Source organism: Mastigoproctus giganteus, chromosome 2 (genome assembly GCF_048544385.1).
Source record: "Mastigoproctus giganteus isolate SK-2022 chromosome 2, ASM4854438v1, whole genome shotgun sequence".
In the NCBI taxonomy this organism is placed as follows: Eukaryota; Metazoa; Arthropoda; class Arachnida; order Uropygi; family Thelyphonidae; genus Mastigoproctus; species Mastigoproctus giganteus.
In genome coordinates, this window is record NC_143576.1 from 33672938 (window position 1) to 33697812 (window position 24875).

The 24875-nt window shown below is 36.9% G+C and overlaps 1 protein-coding gene across 10 annotated transcripts in view; it reads left to right on the forward strand.

Moving 5' to 3' along the window:
- LOC150089257 (semaphorin-2A-like) overlaps nt 1-20233 on the forward strand; it is a 1190084-nt gene extending 1169851 nt beyond the window's left edge. For all 10 annotated transcript variants that reach the window (XM_090388614.1, XM_090388640.1, XM_090388608.1 and 7 more), the window contains 3 exons: nt 695-976; nt 14706-14815; nt 18637-20233. In XM_090388614.1, the coding sequence (XP_090244740.1) occupies nt 695-976; nt 14706-14815; nt 18637-18693 (449 nt within the window). In that variant the 3' untranslated portion in view covers nt 18694-20233. The remainder of the gene's footprint in view (nt 1-694; nt 977-14705; nt 14816-18636) is intronic.
- The last annotated feature ends 4642 nt before the right edge of the window (nt 20234-24875 follow it).

Sequence of the window (24875 nt, forward strand, 5' to 3'; positions counted from 1 at the left end):
TCTGCTGTTAACAACTTTAGGACCCACTGTGCTGACATCTTTTTCATAGTGAGAACGTCTGTTATTACCTGATACACATGTTCAGATGAGATTCCCAAGATGCTGCCAATATACTAAACTGTCACTTGTCGATTACTCATCACCGGGTAATGCAAGCCATCAACAATCTCTGGAGTGATGGATGTTGCAGGTCTTCCACAGTGTGGATCATCTTCCAGGCTCTTCCACCCTCGTTTCAATTCTGCTGCCCACTTCTTAACTATGGAATAGGAAGGACATCCTCTTCCAATCCTCTTCCTTGTAACCATATCCTAATGAGTTGCCTTCGGCATTAGTCCCTTTTTTAAATAATATTGGATTGACTCTAAATGACTCATTTTGCCATCTTTCATCATTCACACAACTTTGTTGATTTCAGGACCTGCAATTAAAAAGACATTGAAACTACATGAAACTTGGTGAGTTACTATTTGAAGTGTTATACATTAAGGACAGAAATTTTTAACACTGTACCCCTACTTTTTCAACCCCCCCTTGTAAGTTATTCAAGTTCATTGATTTTCATTAGAATTAATGATATTAGTAACATTACATATTAAAGTATATCACAATAAATAAGAAATTATTGACTAATTTTTCAATAAAGTACTTTATAAAAGAAAGCACAATTCCATTTCTTTAAATCATTTTATAGGTGTGAAGAATAGGCCCCTTCATGTATATTGGGGTCAGAGTGTCCACCTTACCTGTTCGATTCATCTCCCTGAAATAGAAGGGCTAGGAATGGGACCACTGCGTTGGTACCATTATAGCAGGGAAAAAGGAAAATATCCTGTTATTCATCGAAGGGATAAATATATTCATACAACTGACCATGGATTAGTGATAATCTCAGTGACTGAGAGAGATAGTGGCCGTTATGACTGCAAGCTTGGTACAAGTACACTCTGCAGTTTTAATATTACAGTAGATACAAGTAAGTTAATTTTGTTAACTATTCTGTTAAAAAATATTTATTTTTTAAAATATTCTGTTTCAGCTTGTCATGGGTAGTCTTTATCATATATCAAAAATGGTACACATTAGCTCAAAATGTATGTCTCAGTTCTATCCAGTCATGATAGGAAGAACTATATGCTGAAAGCGTGAGGGAGTCTGAGGTTTTCAGAGAAGAATTTTTTTTTTTATCAGCGTGGCTTGCACGTGTATTACATAGAAGGAACATATTTTGAAGAAATGGAATACATTTGAACAAAGGTGGTGCAAGGATCTTTCTCAAAAGCCAAGGATAGTCCTTATCACATATCAAAAATGCTGTACATTAGCTAAGAATGCATGTGTCTACAATTCTGTCCAGTCATTAGCATTAGCATTAGTAGAGGCATATGATGTAAGAAAGCAAGCTTATTCAGCATCAGCCAAAAAAAAAAAAAAAACACACACACACCACTCCCATTTCACCCCTCCGTTCGCTCAAAATACCTGTCCAGTTGAGCCTTAAATTTGTTTAGGCTATCAACTTCAACAACAACTGATGGAAGTCGGTTCCACCAACCAACCACCCACTGGCCAAAGGCAAATTTCCATACATCTATCCGACATCCGTCCTTCCTCAATTTGAATTTATGCCCTCTGAGCTGATTATTCTGAGCAAGATGAAGAATCCCATCAGCATTGAGCATGCTCAAACCATTCAAAGCCTTATACACCTCTATCAGATCACCTCGCCGGTGCCTAGTCTCCAGACTCTGTAATTTGCAAAACTTAAGCCTTTCTTCGTAAGAGCAACCCTTTGTTCCATTCACTAATCTTGTTGCCCTTCTCTGTACCCGTTCCAGCAGCTCTACATCCTTCTTGAAATGAGGCCTCCAGACCTGTATACAGTACTCAAGATGTGGCCTAACCATTGCCTTATACAAGGGAATAATCACCTCCTTATCCCTGCTAGAAAAATTCCTGTATATCATTGACAAGACACCATGAGCTACTCTTGCAGCTCGTCTGCACTGCTCAGAGAACTTCATATCTGCCTGCACAATTACCCCTAGGTCCTTTTCATTCTCCACCACTGTCAGTGTAGTACCGCAGAGTTGATACATTGCTCTGGGGTTACTGTTTCCCATATGTAGTACTTTACATTTGTCAATGTTAAACTTCATTTGCCACCTCTCAGCCCATCTGTTCAACCTTTCCAGATCCTGTTGCAGCAGCATAGCGTCAGTGGTGTCCTTAACAACCCTGCCAACCTTTGTATCATCTGCAAACTTGGACATTAAACTTGATATCCCATCATCAATATCATTCATAAACACCGAAAACAACAACGGACCCAACACTGAACCCTGAGGAACTCCACTAATAACATTAGTCCACGTTGAGCAGTGTCCATTGATTACCACTCTCTGTCTTCTGCCACTCAACCATCCCTTTATCCATAGCAGCAATTTGCCTCCAATGCCACACTGCTCCAATTTGTGCAGCAGTCTTCCATGTGCAACAGTATCAAAAGCCTTTCTAAGATCCAAATATATAATATCAAAGTTATTCCCTGCATCCAGTTCTTTTGTGACTACATCATAGTATCCAATCAAATTGGTCAGGCAAGACCTGCCCTAAACAAAACCATGCTGCGTCTGAGCTATAACCGAATTATTGTCTAGATGATCCTGCAGTGCTTCTTTAACCAGTGCCTCCATTAATTTACCTGGAACAGAAGTTAAACTAACAGGTCTATAATTACTTGTGTCAGCCTTTGATCCTCCTTTGTGAATTGGGGTTACATTTGCACATCTCCAGTCTGTGGGTACCTCCCCTGAGTCCAAAGAAGCTCTCATAATTATGGCTAGGGGTTTGCTTACTTCCTTTGCTGCCTCCTTTAATATAACTAGATAGATCCCATCCACCCCAGGTGCCTTTTTTATGTTTATCCTCAACAATCTCTCCTACACTTTCCTCTCAGTTATTACAAAATCATCCAGCTCACTGCCAATGTTTACTTTACCTACATCATTCTCCTTCCTGAATAACTCCTCATGCGTGAATGTAAATGCAGTCATGATAGGAAGAACTATATGCTGAAAGCTTGAAGGAATTTGTAAGGTTTTCAAAGGAGTTTTTTTTTATTATTAGCATGGTTTGCACTTTCGTTAGATGGAAGGAACATATTTTGCAAAAATAGAATACATTTGAACAATGTGGTGCAAGGATCTTTTTCAATATTATTGAGGACTTATGATGTTCAGGAAAACTGCCAGTTGTCTTTATCTGATGATATAGGTCAAAGTCTCCACTTGTTCTCAAAACCTGTTCTCCTGAACTTACTCCTGTTCTTTGCTGCCTTTTTTCACTTTCTTATTCCAAAGGTATTTTTCCTTCTGTTTGGAAATTTGCTCATATCCAGCCAGTTCATAAAAAGGGTGACAAATCCCTCCTATCCAATTATCGTCCCATTGCAATTACTTCTACTCTTTCTAAAGTAATGGAGAAATCAATTAACCGCCAATTCTTAAACTACCTAGAAACCTTCCGTCTCATCAATGATTGCCAGTATGGATTCCATCAGTGTCGATCCACTGGTGATATTTTGGCTTTTGTTACCCATTTATGGACAAATTCAATGGAAAAGTTTGGTGAAACACAAGCAGTTGCCCTTGATATCTCAAAGGCTTTCGATTGTGTTTGGCATAAAGGTCTTCTAAACAAGCTTCCATCTTATGGTTTGCCTACTGTGTTTTATAATTGGTTCTTGAGTTTTCTCTCTGATCACTCACTGAAGGTGATGGTAGATGGCGCTCTGTCTTCTAACTTCTCCACTAATGCTGGTGTCCCCCAAGGTTCAGTTCTTTCTCACACTCTTTTCTTGTTATATATTAATGACCTTCTTCCATTGACTGGAAATCCTATCCACAGTTTTGCCGATGACAGCACATTGCATTCTACTTTCCAGTTCATGCTTTAGGAGCATTCAGAACATTCCCTGTACAGAGTCTATATATAGAGGCACATGAACCTCTACTCCATCTTCGGAGGAAAGTGTTACTACCCAACTATGCAGCAAAAATATGGAGCCTTCCGTTTCATCCTATCTGGCCATACTTATTTGAGCCCCAATGGACCACCTTTTATCACAACAAACCTAACGAAAATAGGCCAACTGGGATAAGGTTGTTACAGTTAACACAATGCTGGAATTTAGACATGGGTAATATCTTTCAGGAAACAAGCACACATGACCCTCCATGGTTATACACCGGTCTGTGATCTCTCATTCCAACAATGAGGGAAAAAACAAGCAGCAGATCTCACCATCAGGAAACTCCATGCTGCACACGTAGCTAAACATTCTCTGTGATTTCATATATATACACCGATGGCTCAAAAACAAGTAAAACGGTAGGTGCAGCGGCAGTTTCTACTATCTTTTCTAGTTCTGTGTCACTTCGAGGAAATACAGTGTCTACTCTGCCTAACTGTTTGCGATAAAGATAGCTCTAGATCATGTGACTGATCTGTCCTATAAGCAAGCAATGATCTATTCTGACTCTTTGAGTGCAATAACAGCATTAAAAAATTCATTCAAGCCACTCCACCCTATCTTGAAGCAAATCAGGTCACAGATAAATGCATTATCTGCTGCTAACTAATCAGTCACTTTCTGTTGGATACCAGGTCATGTAGGCATCAAAGGAAATGAATATGCAGATCAAGCCACTAAACATCCAATCACTGCAAGCTCTCCTATCAATTGCCATATACAAACTACAAATGAGTCATAAAAAATGTGTGTGAAGAGCAATGGTTGCAAATCTGGAAGGCTCAAGGCGGAAATCAGCTGCTTCAATTTAAACATGAACCTAAGTGGTGGCCATCAAGCTTGCGATCAAATAGGCAAAAAGAGGTGATCCTGGCTAGGACACGTGTTGGGCACATGCATCTAACCCATATTTATCTACTCATGGGGGAAGACCCGCCTATTTGTACATTTCGTCAGTCTACGCTTACTGTGAAGCATATTCTAATAAATTGCAACCATTATAATAATTATTGAAACACAATTTTCATATCACTTGCATATCTGTAAGAACCTTTAACATTACCTCATTTGATTGGAGACAATGCAAATCTAGACGAGTTCTTTGTTTTCTTGAAATAAATAGGATTAATTAACAAATTTTAACTGGTAATTGCACTATGGAATGGAATCAGGCACAATATGGCCTTAGCAGCCCTTGTGTCATTAAATAACATATCAACCAACCAACTTTCCAGTTCAAGAAACTTTGCCCTGCTCAATCAGCTTCAACTTCTCAAATATCCGCTACCAATTCCTTAAATGCCGATCTCTAGGTAATTCTCCAGTGGGGCAAAAACAACTTAGTTGATTTCATTCCTTCTAAAACTCAGTCTTGTCTTATATCTCGCAAAAAGGATTCTTCTGCTCTTATGCTTATCTTTGGTGACACTCCGATTTCTAGGCAAGATGATATCTCTTTTGGGGATTACCCTGACTTCTAATCTCTCTCATGGCACAAGCACATTACAAATATTGCTTCCTCTGCATCTAAAAAAAACTTTGTTTTCTCTTTTGCTCTCAGCATTACTTTTCTTCCAAAACAGCTGTTCACTCTGTACAAATCGCAAATCTGTCCTACCATGGAATATTGGTCCCACATCTGGGGCAGTGCTCCCAAAACCTCTCTTAGGCTTCTAGATTCCATTCAGAAGAGGGCAGTTAGGTTAATTAATGACTCATTTCTAACAGTCTCTCCACTTGCTGTCACATAGATTTACTGTTTCTGCTGTATGCTTTTTCTACAGATACTTCCATGGCACTGTTCTTCTGAATTAGCTTCTATAATCCCGCTCTCTCTTTCAAAACAGTCTGAACACATGCTGCCACCAGCCAACTTTTCATCTTCATTTATTCATTCAACTGCCATTTTCTGGAACAGTCTTCCTTCATACGTATTTCCTGAAAATTACAGTCTACAGAAGTTCGAGTCTAATGTCAACAAATATCTTCTTTCGTCTTCTCAACCTCCAACCCAAGCACAGTACTAAGTACTATAGGTTCTAATACCTCTTGTGTTTGAGGTTTTCATAAAAAAAAAAAAAAAGTAACATTTGCACACATCTCAAGGGCTTCTTATCTGATTCCTCAAAAGCCAGAGCCTTTTAATATTGAAAATATTTCATGAGATTAGTGATGTTTTAATCTACTAGCTGGTGAATTCCTAAAACTCGCAATAATTGCAGTATCCACAATACTGTGGAAATGTTCGGAATAAAGGCAATAAAAGATTTAATATTGGGCACTTCTTAATATATTCATTATCTTGAAAGTATAATGAATGTAAGAAGAAATGTTTCAATTAATTAAGTTTTTTTGTAAACTAACATTAAATCAGGATTAAAAATAATCAAAATATTAGATATTTTCATAAGCATATAAATGCATACAGAGGTATCCTGCGGAATATCTTTTAAGCTTATATAACAAAAATAGTTTTAAAAGTATCTTATAATAAATTTTACAATATGCTTTGTTTTAATTTTTTTTTTTATTTAAAGAATAAGAGAGCTGGATCTGCTTCCACTACTTTTCTACACTTGATTGATTTTGCACAATATAAGTGAATCAGATTGCAAATAAAAGTTGACAATAAATCTGTAATTGAAATTAATTATATAGTAATTTATTCTATAATACTTATAAAGGTTTATTATTTTACTTTTTAGTATTATGGACAATAATAATGACCATATGCAAAATTGAAGTGCCAATGTGTTTGGAAATTTTTTTGTCATATTAGTGGCCTGTTAGTGATTTGCTGTATTTGATATGCCAAGCCATGCTAACTGAACACTAGCACTAAACAAATGGCAAAAAGTCTTACAAAAATTAAAATAAGAATTCCACTTACATGATCAGCTGTGCAGAAGATGCATCCACTAACAGCAGTAAAACAACAGTCCAAGAAAACAAACCAAGCTAAAACTTACAATCCAAATTATTTTATCCACCAGAAAATTATAATCCATCTAACACTTCAGATTGAAACAATGACACATAAGATATGAAATCAAAACCAAAAAATAAATTAATATTAGACATCCACATCCTTCTAACCAGCGATGTCCATTTACAAACTCATTACAGACTCATGGCATACTCAAAAAATGTTTAGGCCTGTTGTTACATGAACTGGTGCATAGATATACATAGGCTAGGATAACTAATACTGACATAATTGGGAGAAACTGGTGTCACCCAGAAATAAAAGACAATGAGTTTAACTGTAAAGGATAATATTCCTGGTAGGTGTAAGGTTGTCTTCTTTTTGCCGCAATAACATTTTGATCTTGTAGTTCTATAGTTATTTCATCCTCTGTCACATTCAACAGATCCCAGCTAGATATCACACCTTTGGATGTTTTTAGAGTTGAATGAGGAGATACTTTCACTGGTATCCCAGCAAAATTTAGAAAGTTGTAGCAGGTTCTCTGTTGTTGTGGTTTTTAGGAGAATTAGCAACTAAGGCCATATTGCTCCGGGAAATGCACCGCATTTCCCGGAGCAATATAATCCTCCATATTTGGTGGTGACGGGCTCGAACCCCGGTCTAATCAAGAAGCGTGTGCTACGCACTGCTGCTCCTTCCCACCTGGCTACGGAGGCGCCCAGGTTCTCTGAATGTCGATGGTTTGCTGTTTCTATAAGTAGATCTCCCGATTGGAGTCTCTTTGCAGTCTTAGGAGATACTGCAATACTCTCCAGGTTTTTCTGGATGAGGAAAGGAGATAATTTCTCATAGGTTTATCAGAAAGTGATTACATAATTATAAATGCAGGAAACTCTGTTGTTGGTGAATTTATTTTCAACCTCTTGGGTTGTGAAATTTCATAATCAGTTTCAGTCTGTTGCCGAGAGCTTGTTGCTCTAAGGGTAGAAACACAATCTTTTCCATATTTGCTCTTTTGACCCCTGGCAGATCAACTTTCCTGCCAAGGTTCCCAGCCCCACCACGGGGAGGCAGGAGCTGTGCCTAGTGTGACCAAGCGAGAAGTAGTAAGGGGTTAGTAATAAAACTATGAGATTCACACATGAGGAGTTATTCAGGGAAGGTAATGCCAGAAGTGTATTCAACTCTGGCAGAAAGCTAGATAATCTTGTAATAACTGAGAGTAAAGTGGAGGAGAAATTGTTGAAGATAAACAAAAGAAAGGCACCTGGGGTGGATGGAAGCTATCCAGTTATATTAAAGGAGGTGGCAAAGGAAGTAAGCAAACCGTTAGCCATTATTATGAGAGCTTCCCTGGACTCAGGAGAGGTACCCATGGACTGGAGATGTGCAAATGTGACCCCAATCCACAAAGGAGGATCAAAGGGAGACAGGTAATTATAGACCTGTTAGTTTAACTTCTGTTCCAGGAAAATTAATGGAGACACTGGTTAAAGAAGCATTGCAGGATCATCTAGACATGACTTCAGTTATAGCTCGGACACAGCATAGGTTTGTTAAGGGGGAAGTCTTATCTGACTAATTTGATTGGATACTATGATATAGTAACAAAGGAACTGGATGCATAGAATTAACTTTGATATCATATATTTGAATCTTAGAAAAGCCTTTTATACTGTTACACATGGAAGACTGCTTCACAAATTGGAGCAGTGTGGCATTTGAGGCAAATTGCTGTTATGGATAAAGGGATGGTTGAGGGGGAGAAGGAGAAGACACAGTGGTAATCAATGGACACTGCTCTTCGTGGACTAATGTTATTAGTGGAGTCCCTGAGGGTTCAGTGTTGGGTCCATTGTTGTTTTCTGTCTTTATAAATGATATTGATGATGATATATCAGGCTTAATGTCCAAGTTTGCAGATGATACGAAGGTTGGCAGGGTTGTTAATGACACTAATGACAGTACACTGCTGCAACAGGATCTAGAAAAGTTGAGCAGATGGGCTGAGAGGTGGCAAATGAAGTTTAACATTGACAAATGTAAAGTACTACATATGGGAAGCAGTAATCCCAGAGTAACGTATCAACTCTGTGGTACCACACTGACAGTGGTAGAGAATGAAAAGGACCTGGGGGTAATTGTGCAGGCAGATATGAAGTTTTCTGAGCAGTGCAGACGGTTTGCAAGAGTAGCTCATGGTGTCTTGTCAATGATATACAGGAGTTTTTTTAGCAGGGATAAGGAGGTGATTATCCCCCTGTATAAGGCAATGGTCAGGCCACACCTTGAGTACTGTATACAGGTCTGGAGGCCTCATTTTAAGAAGGATGTAGAGCTGTTGGAACGAGTACAGAGAAGGGCAACAAGATTAGTGAACAGAACAAAGGGTTGCTCTTACGAAGAAAGGCTTAAGTTTTGCAAATTACAGTGTCTGGAGACTAGGCACCTGCGAGGTGATCTGATTCAGGTGTATAAAGCCTTGAATGGTTTGAGCATGCTCAATGCGGATGGGATTCTTCCTCTTGCTCAGGATAATCGCCTGAGAGGGTAAAAATTCAAATTGAGGAAAGACGGTTGTAGGTAGATGACTTTCATCAACCGGTGAAATACCACCACTTTGCTTATTGGAGGCTTGAAGTGGTGAAACCCATGTTTAGTCTCTAGAGCAAAGTTTCCGGCATCCCCTTCCCCCCATACTTCTCCTTCAACCCATGCACGGTACTAATAAGTACTATAGGTTTTGATACCTTTCGTGTTTGGGGTTTTCATAAAAAAAAAAAAAAAAGGATAGATGTGCGGAAGTTTGCGTTTAGCCAGTGGGTGGTTGATTGCTGGAACAAACTTCCCTCTGTCGTTGTAGAAGTTGATAGCTTAAATAGATTCAAGGCAGAACTTGACAAACATTTAGAGCGAGTGGATGGGTGAAATAAGGGGTTTTTTTTTTTTTTTTTTTTTGTTTTTTTTTTTTGGCTGATGTGCCTTGTGCCTTCCTAATACTAATTCTAAAAAGAAAGGTGACTTTCCTTTCTTGCTCTGTACAAGTACTTTTTAACAAGAGCTGATATTAAATAAATAGATTGCTAATGAGAAGAACATAAAACAACTATATATCACTTTTAAGAAATCGCAATGAAAGGCACAGAGAAATCGCTCAGTCACAAATGCTTGGCACCCAGGGCACTCACTCTAGTTCCTCAAATATGTAGACTTTCATCTATGAACAGTTTTTATTTCAACTCCATGAATATCACCATCAAGAAGTATGATACTGATACTTTGTAAGCATCAAAGGACTACCACAAAAACTTTGACATCTTTTATTATTATAAATCTTGTACTTAAACAGATTTTGCTAACATTTGATGTGGATGTTTTTGTATTGTGTACACTCCGTTAGTGTTACTTGTACCAGAGTTTTCACCCCCTTTTAACTGCAGGTTATTTTGCAGTATAAAATGTGTATTGATAGCCTGGCAAAGACTTAGCATTAGCATTAGTGGAAGCATATGATGCAAGAAAGCAAACTTATGCAGCATCAGCCAATAAAAAAAAAAACCACTCCCATTTCATCCCTCCGTTTGTTCGAAATACCTGTCCAGCTGAGCCTTAAATTTATTTAGGCTATCAACTTCCACATCAAGGGATGGAAGTCTGTTCCATTAACCAACTACCCGCTGGCTCAAGGCAAATTTCCGCACATCTATCCTACATCTGTCTTTCCTCAATTTGAATTTATGCCCTCACAGGTGATTATTCTGTGCAAGAGGAAGAATCCCATTGGCATTGAGCATGCTCAAACCATTCAAGGCTTTATACACACCTCTATCAGATCATCAGGTTTATACACCTCTATCACTGCACAATTACCCCAGGTCCTTTTCATTCTCTACCAATGTCAGTGTAGTACCACAGAGTTGATACATTACTCTGGGGTTACTGTTTCCCATATGTAGTACTCTACATTTGTCAATGTTAAACTTCATTTGCTACCTCTCAGTCCATCTGCTCAACTTTTCTAGATCCTGTTGCAGCAGTGTACTGTCATTAGTGTCATTAACAACCCTGTCAACCTTTGTATCATCTGCAAACTTGGACATTAAGCTTAATATACCATCAATATCATTTATAAATACAGAAAACAACAATGGACCCAATACTGAACCCTGAGGGACTCTCCACTAATAACATTAGTCCACGATGAGCAGTGTCCATTGATTACCACTCTGTCTTCTCCCCCTCAATCACCCCTTTATCCATAGCAGCAATTTGCCTCCAGTACCACACTGCTCCAATTTGTGCAGCAGTCTTCCAGATGCAACAGTATCAAAAGCCTTTCTAAGATCCAAGTATATAATATCAAAGTTATTCCCTGCATCCAGTTCTTTTGTGACTGCATCATAGTATCCAATCAAATTGGTCAGGCAAGACTCTCCCTTAACAAAACCATGCTGTGTCCGAGCTATAACTGAAGTCATGTCTAGATGATCCTGCGGTGCTTCTTTAACCAGTGCCTCCGTTAATTTTCCTGGAACAGAAGTTAAACTCACAGGTCTATAATTACTTGTGTGAGCCTTTGATCCTCCTTTGTGAATTGGAGTCACATTTGCACATCTCCAGTCTATGGGTACCTCCCCTGAGTCCAAAGAAGCTCTCATAATTATGGCTAAGGGTTTGCTTACTTCCTTTGCTGCCTCCTTTAATATAACTGGAGAGATCCCATCCACCCCGGGTGCCTTTTTTATGTTTATCCTCAACGATTTCTCCTCCACTGTAGATTTTATGAGTGGCCACATTTGTTTTAATAAACATGTTTATATTTCAGTCTTTTTTATGTTATTTTAAGATATTTGTTAAATTTCAACTTTTATTTTTCTTTCAATTTAAACAATGATTATAAGTGAAATTTATATAATTCTTAAAAGGGTCCATAATTAAATTCATTAGTGTACAGAACAAATAGCTTTAGATTATGAACATTTAGTAGATTCTATGCCCAATTTGATTTCATGCGTGACACCTGTTGCTACCACTGTCACATAGCTCACTGTCTCTGTCTTTATTCAAGAATCTGGTGCTACAGTAATGAACAGTTCTCTGTTCTGCACAAAAATTGGGCCAGAGACATAGCCTAATAAAGTTCCAACTGGGATGATTTTTGTGGCCAGATAAGCAGAGGCAAGATACATTGTCACCTTTGTCCAGTGCTCCCACATAAATGTCTTATATCTATCAAGAGTGGACCAGCAATGAGAGAACCATTAGTGACAGTTAGGCTGTTGCAGTTAATGCTGCTCCACCAGAGTACCCCTGCTGAGGCCCATCTCAAGCCATGTGCACTTATAGTGGGAACAGTATATTGGAGAGTGGATGACTTGAAATGGGTGGTCTGATCTGGTGAATTGCATTTCCGGCTGCACCATGCAGACAAGTAGTAGTAGTAGTAGTAGTAGTGGCACTTGATGCAAGAAAGCAAGTGTAGGAGCTTATGCAGCATCAGCCAAAAAAAAAAAAAAAAAAAAAGTACTTATGTATGAACTCAATATGAGGCTTTCAAACCCTATTGCACAACAAGGATTGTACAGTTTGTTGAGGGCAGCATAATGGTCTGGTGTATGCTTAGCTAGGAGACCCTAGGCCTACTGGTATCTATTAATCAGTGTCTCACTAGATACATACACAGGATCAACATTTCTGATCATGTGCTTATTTATCACCTTCTTAGATCAGTAAAACATTCTTCAAAAATAAAAAAAAATCAGTGTCACAGGACTGCAATGACATTTCAGTATTCCAGTGAGTTTTCAGAACTCCCAAGCCTATTCTCAGGTCACTTGAATATGTGAAATGAAACAGGATCTTTTGGAGCATATAATCTGGTACCTAACAACTGTGAGATGCAATGTGGTCAACATGCATTATCATACCTTTGGACATTCTCTACGACCTTGTAGAGTCTTTTCCACATGTATAGGTATTTGGTAGATATATCTAATGCTGACAGTAAAATATCATGTTGTTAACTCCCCCATTTTGTTTTGTTTTTAAATTTCATAATGTTAAATAGTCAATGGGTGATTTTTCTGAGATTTATCACATGGGCACATATCAGTATACTTCATTGAACTTTTTTTTTTTTTCTTCTGGTTAACAATTTACTCACCTTAACTGAACTGTTGTATTCATTTCTCAAATAGTTTTGAGAAATGAATTTCTCATTTCTCAAATAATTATAAAAAAAAACTTAAATTTTAATAATGTAATCAATCACATAATTTTTACAATTGCATTATTAACATATAATAACGTGGCCACATACAAATGCTTTGTGTTAATTTTCATTTCCTCTTTCAACAGTCCCACACTCATTATAAAATTAAAATGTTATTCAAAAACAATCAATAATGAATTTGCTTTTATATGTCATTTCTACAAACTTTTTAAGTATTTAAAATACAGCAGACTTCATGAAGGGCCACTACTATTGTTAATGATTGTTTAGTTTTTATTATTTTTTATCATGACAGCATTTTCACTGAAGGACTTACTGTAGCTGTTTTATTAATAATATTTTCATTGACAATCTCATTTCCTGGTGCCTTTGAAGGCAGTACAGTGGATACTGTTACTATTCTCTCACACTGTGTGGAAAAGCCAGGATGCTTCTAATCATGATTGACATTCACAATATGAAGTTTTGCAAGTAATTTTCTTCAAGAATTTTTTCCAAAGTGATCTGAAAGTGTCTTTTCTGATTCAAACTACTTATTCAAGAAATTTTTAAAGCGCCTTTACTTTACAAAGTTATTTATTTTTGGCTCCTCAATAAAGAAGTAAGCTTCCTACTGAGAAAGGAAAGACACCTATCATTTTGTATGCATAACTAATTTCTCTAACACACTAACCGCTTATCGCTTGGTCACTAGTGGCACAGCTCCTGTCTCCATGTGGCAGGGCCAGTAACCTGAGTATAAATCCAATACTCAGAGCTAAAAGGAGCAAACATGGATCCCTTAATCTCACCGAGTGAGCTTATGTGCTCACGTAATGAGCATGAATTGTCTCAATCAAAAAAGCTTCTCCTTTACCTGACCTGCCTGCTTTCTTAATTTTACATTCTTTATCAACGAAAACTCTTAGCAGCTTTTCTCCATTTCTTGTGCAGAAAAGCAGTCTAGTAGCAGGTACTCCTAAATTAGTCAAACAACTTTGCTCAGGCCTTGGGGAATCATCTAAACCCAATTCAAGGCAGCTCCTGACAGCAATCAATATGATTGCTATAGTATGCATGAATTTTATCTGCTCTCATTAAAATCAAGTTAAACTATATATAGATTTAAAATAGGAAGAAAAATTTAACAAATACATCCATTTAAAACTATCTTTAAACTGAGTTTCCTATAATTAATTTTGCTCATGTTGTAGTTAGAGAATTCTTGTTAAATTTATCGTTTTAAAATTATTAATAATAACTAAATAATTAATTTGAATAAATACTGTGATGCTCCCTAGTTATTTTTAGTAATGAGTTCTGCAGTTCACAAAAGCTGTACAGAACTGTCCTCAAAAGCTTTGATTAAAGTTAAACATCAAAACCAAGCTGCAGAAGGAATGGTTAAACTTTCTAATGTATCCCCCCCATTTATTCCTATAATTTTATTACATATCTCTCAGCCTCTGTATTTATTTAAAGATTTTATTTATTACAGTTGTTAATATTGCAGTAACTACTTTGTGTTTCAGAAACATGCAGTGCTCCTTCAGAAGCTGAATATAAAAAGATTTACTCAGACTGGTGCCACGAATTTGAAAAATATAAATTAGCCATGAAAACTTGGCAGAATAAGCAAGCAGTAAGTTTCATTTACTTCTTTTATTAAGTAATTTGTCTTCACTTGTCAAAATAAATATTGGTTGAAGGCTACATCTGTATCCTTACTATAATTAAAATATTTTAAAGCATCAAGTACATTTCTTGATTTGTGCTTGAAGATTAGCCATTGACCTTATATCTAATGATATTAAAATGTGATTTTTTTTTTTTTTTTTTTTTTTTTTAATTTCGTTTAAAGATTTGGATGAATTTATATAATCTATAAAATAAGGAATTCTACACTTAACGAGTGATCCATATTGCTAGTCAGGGAAAATAGTTTGCATATGCCTTTAATGGCCAGTTTATTAGGTACACTGACCTAATAACACATAGCCTTATTTAACCCTCAGAACAGCCTCAAGGGCATAGGCACTGTGAGATGTCAAAAGCATTCCACAGGAATGGTTGTCCATGAAGACTGTGAGAATACAGTCCTTCATTTGTCTCAGATTGGATGGTGGTAGATCCAAACTGAAAATAGCATCATCCCATAGATGCTAAAACAAGATGAGATCCAGTGACTAATTAATCATGCTGATGAAGTATAGTAAAGTCATACTTATGCTCCTGGAACCTTTCCAGAATAATCTTTGCCTTGCAACATGCATATCATCCTAAATGATATGCATGTTGCAATATACCTGATCAGAAACAATATTTAATTAGACTATGGAATTCAGTTGTTAATCAACCAGTATCAGAAGAACTAACTTGTGCCACAAAAACACACCATGCTTACTTCCACTAAAAGTCTGCAGTAGTAATACCTGGCACAGTGGATCCATTTATTTGTAGTGTTGATGCCATACCCTGGTCTTTCCACCAGCATGGAACTGTAATTCATTGGAGAAAGTGCCTTCTTTTGTGCTCCTCAAATGTCCACTGTTAATTTTTCTCATGCTCACTGTACTTGTAGCTGCTTTTTTAGCTAACTGCAGTGGGACCTGATGAAGTTGTCTGCTGCTATACACCATCCATGCTATAAGGAGGGGAGGTACTTAATGAAGCCACACTAATTACATGATTAGCACAACTCAGAGGAGGATTATGTCCTATGATGAATGATCTGAATAAGTATTTAGTACATCTGATACTATTCTTTACACTTTGAAGTGCCTCATCCATTTTTGCATTTATTTCTATATACGGCATATTGTTCTTATGCAAATTTATGAGTAAATTATATTTCCTGCCATTTGCCATTTTTTTTTTTTTTTAGCTTGTTACTGACAGTTGAAGTTAAACATTGTCAATAAATGTGACAGAACTATTGCATATTACTTTTTTTTCATTTTTTTGGGCAAACCATTAATTCTATACAAAAACCGAAGTCAAATTTGGGATCAGCATACCTGAATTCATGAAGAAACACTAAGAAATGCAGATAAATTTTTGGAAATATGTTATACAGGGTGTTTCAGTTAAACGTTTCAGAACTTCTAAGAGGGGTAGGGTACATCCTGACAACTCGAAATCATATAGCAATGTGGGGTCGGAAATGCTTTCCTGAAGCGGTGTTGTACACAGAAGCACCATAAAGAAAAGAGACTGTAAGTGAGAAATCGTTTTAATAATACATGAAAAGAAGCAAAAGGTACATGAATTAAAGTAAGTGTTCGAAGTTTCTTCCACGGGCTACAATGCACGCCTCACATCTCCGACGCATGGACATCCGAACATTCTGGAATACTCCAGGCGAATTTCGAATTTCTTGAACAAGAACGCCAAGTTAGTAGGATGGATGATTACACGAACGCAGAGTTAGCCGATATGCATTTGGCATACGGGGCTACAAATTGTAGTGGGCCAGCCGCACAGCGTTTGTACGCGGAACGATATCCGACGAGGCGTATTCCCAGTCATAATTTCTTTGCAAGACTGCACCAGAGGTTAGCTGAGAGAGGTTCATTTGAAAGAGCTGACAGGGACAGGGTAAGAACAGCACGGACTCCAGCCGTCGAACAGAATGTGCTGCAGCATGTACAGGGGAATCCAAGAACGAGTACACGAAGTCTAGCAAACGCAGTCGGGGTTTCCCATTGCAGCGTCTGGAGGATTCTCTGAGAACAAGACATGCATCTGTTTCACGTGCAGCGTGTCCAGACACAGCAACCGGAGGATTATGCACCTCGTATTGCTTTCGCACAGTGGTACCTTGGAAAATGTGCTACAAATCCCCTTTTTCCTGCTGAAGTGTTGTTTTCCGATGAGGCATCCTTCACAAGGGAAGGAATTTTCAACACGCATAACGACCATATCTTGGCGGTCGAGAACCCGCATGCAATACGACGTCGTGCAGCACAGATTCGATTTTCGGTCAATGTATGGGCCGGTATTATGGGAGATCACCTCATCGGACCTTACCTGTTACCGTGTCGTCTAACCGGACCTATCTACTTGATCTTTCTGCAGCAAGTATTGCCACAACTTTTGAGAGATGAACAGATTTCTGCATCTACGCAACAGACAATGTGGTTCCAACACGATGGAGCCCCTGCCCATTATAGCGGAGACGTTCGTAACTACCTGGATGTCACATTTGGTCAACAGTGGATCGGACGTGGTGGTCCCGTGCATTGGCCTGCTCGGTCACCCGACCTATCATGTCTTGATTTTTATTTCTGGGGTCATATGAAATCGCTAGTTTATGACACCCTGTTGACAATGCTGAGGAGCTGGTTGCAAGAATCGCAGTAGCTGCCGAAGAAATTCGAAATTCGCCTGGAGTATTCCAGAATGTTCGGATGTCCATGCGTCGGAGATGTGAGGCGTGCATTGTAGCCCGTGGAAGAAACTTCGAACACTTACTTTAATCCATGTACCTTTTGCTTCTTTTCATGTATTATTAAAACGATTTCTCACTTACGGTCTCTTTTCTTTATGGTGCTTCTGTGTACAACACCGCTTCAGGAAAGCATTTCCAACCCCACATTGCTATATGATTTCGAGTTGTCAGGATGTACCCTACCCCTCTTAGAAGTTCTGAAACGTTTAACTGAAACACCCTGTATAGTGTAATTGTTAAATGGGGCAAGTGACTAACAAATACAGTGTCAGATTCGCACACTGATAAAAAAAAAAAAAAAAAATAGCAATTAGTCAAGACAGATTAACTTGCCTGAGCAAGAGGCAGAATGCTAATGCATTCTTCCACTTGCTCACACTACACATATGAGGGGGCATAAATTTCAATTGAAGGATTAGGTTGCAGGATAGATGTTCGGAAGTTTGCCTTCAGCCAAAGTGGTTGATTGTTGGAACAAATTCTGTCTATTGTGGAAGTGGGTAGTTTGAATAAATTCAAGGAAGATCTAAACAGTTTGGAGGGGATGGTCAGGTGATGCAGGAAGGTTTCTTCTTTTTTTGGCCGATGCTTACTTTCTTGCATCATTTGCCATTACTAATATTAACCAAGTCTGTAGCTCTGTTTGCATTCCTGGTTTAATTATAATAACAGTTTGGCTAAAAAAACGACAACAGTTTAGCTAAAACCCTATGTTAAATTAACTATAAATATTATTCGAACATAAAAATGCTTGTTTGTAGGTTTTCAAAACCATATGCTAAATGTTTTAAAATATCAACCCACATCTATTGGTGGACATCTGATGCAGCTTTGTTTTGCAAATTTTTTTGGTATATTGCTGTTTTGCTACTAATATTAATGAAACCTGTTTTGTTAATATTCACAGCAAACAAAACTGTTTTAGACAGACTTTCTTCTAATCAAAAGTGTCTATTGTGCATTTATTTTCTTTATAAAAAGTTACTAAATCTGGTTAATTTCTTTCCTTTCAGAAATGTCAGGGTGCTCATCCTAATGATGTAACATATCAAAGTAGTCCACTGGTCTGAGAACTGTGAATATAATGAAATTCTACTAGGCCATAACTGCTGTGCTCAACACTGCATAAAAATTGGTGGAAAGAAGGAGAAAGGAGAAGAACTGCTGTTCTTCATGAGAAGAATTGCTGTGTTTCTCCATGTGGATAATGATGCCTCTGTAAATAAGACTTAGGACCACAAGAAGCAAGTTGTGTATAAATAGGATGTGAAAAAATAAATTATGATGCACTACAATATAGGTTTAAAAAAGCAGCACAAAATATTCAAGAGATTCTATAAAGATATTCCCTGTGATGTGAACCAATATAAATATGCTTCTGTTTCCTTCTTGCAATCCCAAAAGTCTTCACAAACATACCTACACGAAAAAAAAAAAAAAAAAAACATGTTTCAGAGATTGTGTGGCTTGTGAGAACATAAGGCAGCTAGTGAGAAATATTAACTAAGTGCAGTGTTAGCCATTTTAACTGCCATGTGCTGTTTTCATTTGTGTTGGCACTAACAAAGTTCACTGGGAGATGATATACTGATGTGTACAGCAGTTGTACAGGTTACAAAAATTATAAATGCTGTAACTGTAAACATATACCTCTTCGCAACATATACCACGTTCCAGCATCACTGGAGTTTAAAACAGCAGCGTTCAGTAGGTACCTTCTGATTGCAAAGTTTACTTTGAAGTTTCATCTTTACAACTCAGGATGTACTTATTCTGTCCAAGATAAAAACAGACTTAAATTGACCAAGACTGTCTCTTTTGCCATGAAAATGCACCAAAGGACACCTAATTTCTGAACTGTTATTTTTAACATTTTTTTAATGTTGTAACTGTCTGAAAAATATAATTCCATGTGGTAAGTTTTGATGTAGTAAAACTGACTGAATTCATTTTGCTGTACATGAGCTTTCATGTAGTCTGGTAATCTGTATTTAATTACCCATATACTTGGTTTTTATTAAGTAAGCAAATTATTAAAATGAATCCTAACCAGTTTACTTTATAACATATAGTTACGGAAAGATGATCATTGGCACGAAGACATTGGCATTGTATTAAATACATTCAGTTGGTAAGAAATCTGCCACAACTTTCCTAATATTTGTATATATGAAAATTAGGTTGTATATGAATGTTCAGCAGTGTGTATTTAAAATAGTGTGCCATCTGGGTGAAGATCTAATGTCCACTTTCACCTGCCATGGCCCTACCACCAGAGTAGTACTGGCAATAAACTATCTTTATATTATTAAATTAGCATATCTGTTCTTCACATATGTTTGTTGGTTTGTAACATATGTTTTGTGGAAATTCTTGTACTGAATTGACTATTTTGCTGTCACTGGGCGGGGGAACATGTTTGTTTATTCTCATTAAAAAATAAGTAGGCCAGTTGTATACTAAATATTGTTGTTCCCTATTCATCATAAAAGCCAATAGTATATGACAGAGAAGTATTTCTCTACCTTCTCACTATTTCAGTTCCATTTGCAATAAATGTAAATATGTTCTTTATTATAACGTACTTCAGTCAAGCTTTTTTGGAAAAGCAGTAGCAAAAGGCTACTGACAGACACTTCTGTAATGTAAAAAATTCATAAATTCATTCTCTTTTGTACCTATAGTTACAAATTTAATGCAATTAGAAGTTCTATTTAAAAGAAGTCTTAATTTTGGTATCTCATCTACATTTTTGCAAAGTTAGAATTAGATTTTCCTAAAAATATAAAAAGTTTTAGATGTTTATTTATTTTGTATATGCTTTATTATAGAAAAGTTTTTTAGAAATACTTAAATTATTGGTTTGTGTAGCTAGCTGCATAAACCAAATTAATTAGTTGAAGTAACTAAATGCAGGGAGATTGAAAATAAGGTACTTGTAAAAGCATGTAACTGTTTAGTTACATTTCAGCTTTCATTATGGGGGAGGGAGTGGATTTAAGTTTAGATTTTTTTTTATATTTCACTAATACTCGTATATTACTTTGTCACAATTTACATCTGATTTTAGCATACTAAAGATTAAACATACTATTTTTATGAATTCATCTTCTTTCAAAATTGAACTTGAATCATTTTTAAATCTTGTATTTTACGATGATTTATTGTTATTTTTTGTACCATAGTGTAATAAACTTTGTCTAGTTGATATTAAACAAGACTGCTTTAGGTCAGGCACATGTGAAGAAAAGCTCACTGCTATTAAAAGTGCAGTGCAGTACTACTAGTTATCTACTTTCTGTTAATATACTGAAGTTTCCGTTACAGTGCAATCTTGAAGAAAAAAAATAACAGAACTTTATACATTATGTTTCATATGCTACTTTTACAGCTATTACTACATCATAGTTTTCTTGTCACTGCATTCTGTTGCTTATGAAAGAATTAAAAATCCTGCCTCACTAGTTGTTCTCTCTCATCTTTTTTTTTTAACAATGTAGGAAATCAATAACAAATGTATTCATTAATATGAATGTATCTTCAACTCTTATGTAACAGTATCACTTTACTGTGTTTCAGTAATACACAACCCCACTAAAGTATTTGGACACATGTTTCGAAATACAGAAGATTTAATGAAGAGAGGATAAATTTGTAACACCCCTGATCTGGCATTCTGATTCATTATAAAGATGTCTAATGAGATTCAAGTCAGGATTTGGTTTGCCATGCAACTTGGACTTTTTTTCAATCAAGTTTTTATATTACTCATATGAAATGGAGCATTATGCAAAACATGAAGGGCTTATTTTCATAAAACCGTTAGCATACAGGCACCAGTGAAACTGCCAAAATATCTGTGTTCAACTTGACATTGATTCAAATCATGAGAAGCTATTCCCCACCACCTCCAGACTTCACTGTGAGCACAGTACACTAAAGCAGATGATCTGTAGGCATTCTCCATACCTATATTTGATCATCTGAACTGAAGACATTAACATTATTGCTCCATAGGAGCAACAAACTTGCTTCCTCTGTTCTGTAGTCCAAGAACATTAGATCAGGCACCGTGAACAACATCTGGTGTGATGTGGTATTTGTGAATAGCAATTCTACCATGAAAACCTGTACCATGTAGCTCCCTCAAGACAACAGGCACATTAACAGACACTCCTTTGGAAAGCTGGAGCTGCAACATAACACTTTCCAAGGATGTTGCTCGTTTTTCTTTCATCAGCTTTTGCAGGTATTGACAGTTTCTATCCATGTTTTTTTTTCCTACCTGACTATTTGCACATATCACCCTTGTTCTTTCACTTTTCCACCACAGTTGATTTTGTGAGATTCAATATGTGGCCGTTTCATGTGATGAAAGATTACTGTTGATTAAGCCCCTCTATAACTCATTCTGTTCATTTGTAGTATGTTATAATAACCTGTTTCTGTTTTGTGTACATCTTGTTTACTACATTAGAAGAGTGTCCAAGTACTTTTGGTAGGATAGTACATATAAGAACAGAATTATATTTTATTCTTTATAAATATCAAATACAGTATTATATTACTTATATAATCATCATTATCTTGAAAGTTTCACAGATATGCATAATATGATATTACAATTTTTAGGACTTAATTGAATGGTTCCTTTTCCAAAGTGAGCAAAAAGCCCAAGCCCGTCATGTGTACATCTCATTTGTCACTGGAGGTGATATAACTGTATAACAAATGTGACAATACTGCTCAACACCTTGCTAGCTAACTGGGTTAAAGCAACTTTATCAATCTCTGGAAAAGATACTCCTGAAACTAAAACCAGCCAAGCCACTAACACTCCAGTAAGTATCCCAAGTGATACTCCAGTGATCTCGCATGACACTAAAAAAACTGAACACTACTAAAGACTGAAAAAAATCTGACCAAGCACAATATGGCCCAAGAGGTCCTTGTGCCAAAAAACTCCAAATACAACAACAAGAAAACTGAATCACCCACCAACGGTATGGAAGTGGATATACACTCACATTATAAGGAAACCATACTAGAACTTCATGCAAAGAATACTATGGATACTGAGATGTCCCACTTCCCAAAAAAAAGGGAAAAATGTCCCACATACAAAAAACAATCAGATGAATCATCCTCGGCTAAACCTAAATAATGCACAACATACAATGGAACTGCAGAGGACTTAAGTAGTCCTGATGACTTAAGAGATTTACTTGCTCAATTCAATCACATGGACCTACAGGAAACGTTCTGTCACCCCAAGTTTCACCAAAATTTACAAATTATATCGTGTACAGACACGATAGAAGTACAGAGTCTCCTGCCTGTGGAGGAGTAGCTATTCTTTTTAATTCTAACATACCGTCCAGGCCTATTCAATTATGAACAACCCTAGAAGCTGTGATAGCTCATATTGCAGTTGGTACTTCAGTTACCATTGTTTCCATTTATATTTCACCATCTCTACCACTTCCCCATTCAGAACTTAATCTCATTACACAACTCCGAATTCCAATTTGTCTTTTCAGTGACCTCAATGAGCACCATCTGTTGTGGGGGTCTGCTGAAATTAATGCAAGAGGTAAATTGATTGAGGAATTTATGAATAATAATGATCTTAATTTACTAAACTCTGGATCTACCACCTTCCTAGGTGACAGAACAGAACTTACAACAAACCTTAGAGGAAGACCCTGCAAGAATTAATGAGATTATTTCACAGCATGGCTCACACTCTTAGAAGTATCTATAATAATGAGTACATTTGAATAGGAAAGTACCAAATGATTGCAGCTACTGTAGTATAGCCTCAGGTGTTCAGGGGAACTACTAGCTGTGTTTGAGAGAGAGAGAGAGAGAGAGAGAGAGAGAGAGAGAGAGAGAGAGAGAGAGAGAGAGAGGAAGGAAGGGACTACATGTGTTAAATGAAACAGCAACTACTTTTTTTTTTTTTTTAGGAGCATTAGCAACTAAGGCCATATTGCTCTGGGGATATGCGGTGGCCATTCCCTGACCTTTCCGAATCCCCTGTATTTGGTGGTCACAGGTTCGAACCCCGATCTAATCAAGAAGCGTGTGCTATGCGCTGCTGCTCCTGCCCACCTGGTTACGGAGGTGCCAAAGCAGCAACTACTGAAGACATGGAATTCAGCTGTAATAACAGTGGGAATATAGTTGATATTTTCCTTAGTTGAGAGGGGCAGTGGCAGTTTGAAGGCAATAACAGAATAACTCTGATTGAAATTGTAACAAACGTATGAAAAACTGCTCAATGAGAAACAAAACTAATCAAGTTTTCAAGTGAAGAACTTAACGAAGAAGGTACTTGGTACCATAAGCAATTACAAGGGATGTGTTAGAAAAAAAAAATAATCAAAAGGCAGATTATTACTCTTTTACATCTCAATGCTCAGTAAAATAAGTATTTAAAAAAAGTGACAGTCAGACTCTCATAAGCAACAAACACTGGTGGAAATTTTTCATAATGTAAGTGCAGATAAATGATGAAGTTTGATTTGATGAAGTACTAGTTAAATTTACACATTGACATAACAAGAATATAAATAATATGGTGACACTAGGCACCATATTTCATTATTATAAGGAATGCAGAACTAGAATATGGTTATGTATAGAATACAGGAAAGACAAATGGGTTGCATAATTCCTTGGAAAGGACACAGGTTCAAAAGGAGCTTATATGACTATCAAAGTAGTCAATCTGACGTGACTTAAGCAATGACAAAACCAAATTGACTGGGAGTATGTGTGCTACAGGCCAAATGATTGTAGATGAAAGAATGTACAAATTGCTGATATCTTGAAAACCAATTTGGTTTTCAAGATATCAGCAGACCATTAATATATGTTGGACATTATCCAAAGTTTGAGGCCCACTAACAAAACCATAGGTAGGAACACTGAAATAATATAGGCTGTAAAATGAGTATTACAGAACCAAAACATCAAAAAAAGTATTGCCACTACCATACATAAATTTTGGACATTTGTTATTTTGATTTCCATTATTTGAATTCGATGTTTTTTCATTTCCTCCCTTCCTTTGTGCTTATCTTATGGTTTGCAATTTATATGATATTAAAATACAATTGTACCCAGCTTGTATAAATAAGAATACATATGAGTTTACTTAGTTATTCAGGGTTTCTGGTTTACACAGTTCCTTGTTGAAGAGGACAATAAAATCCAAAACATGTGTATAGTGAATGGCAATATTTTT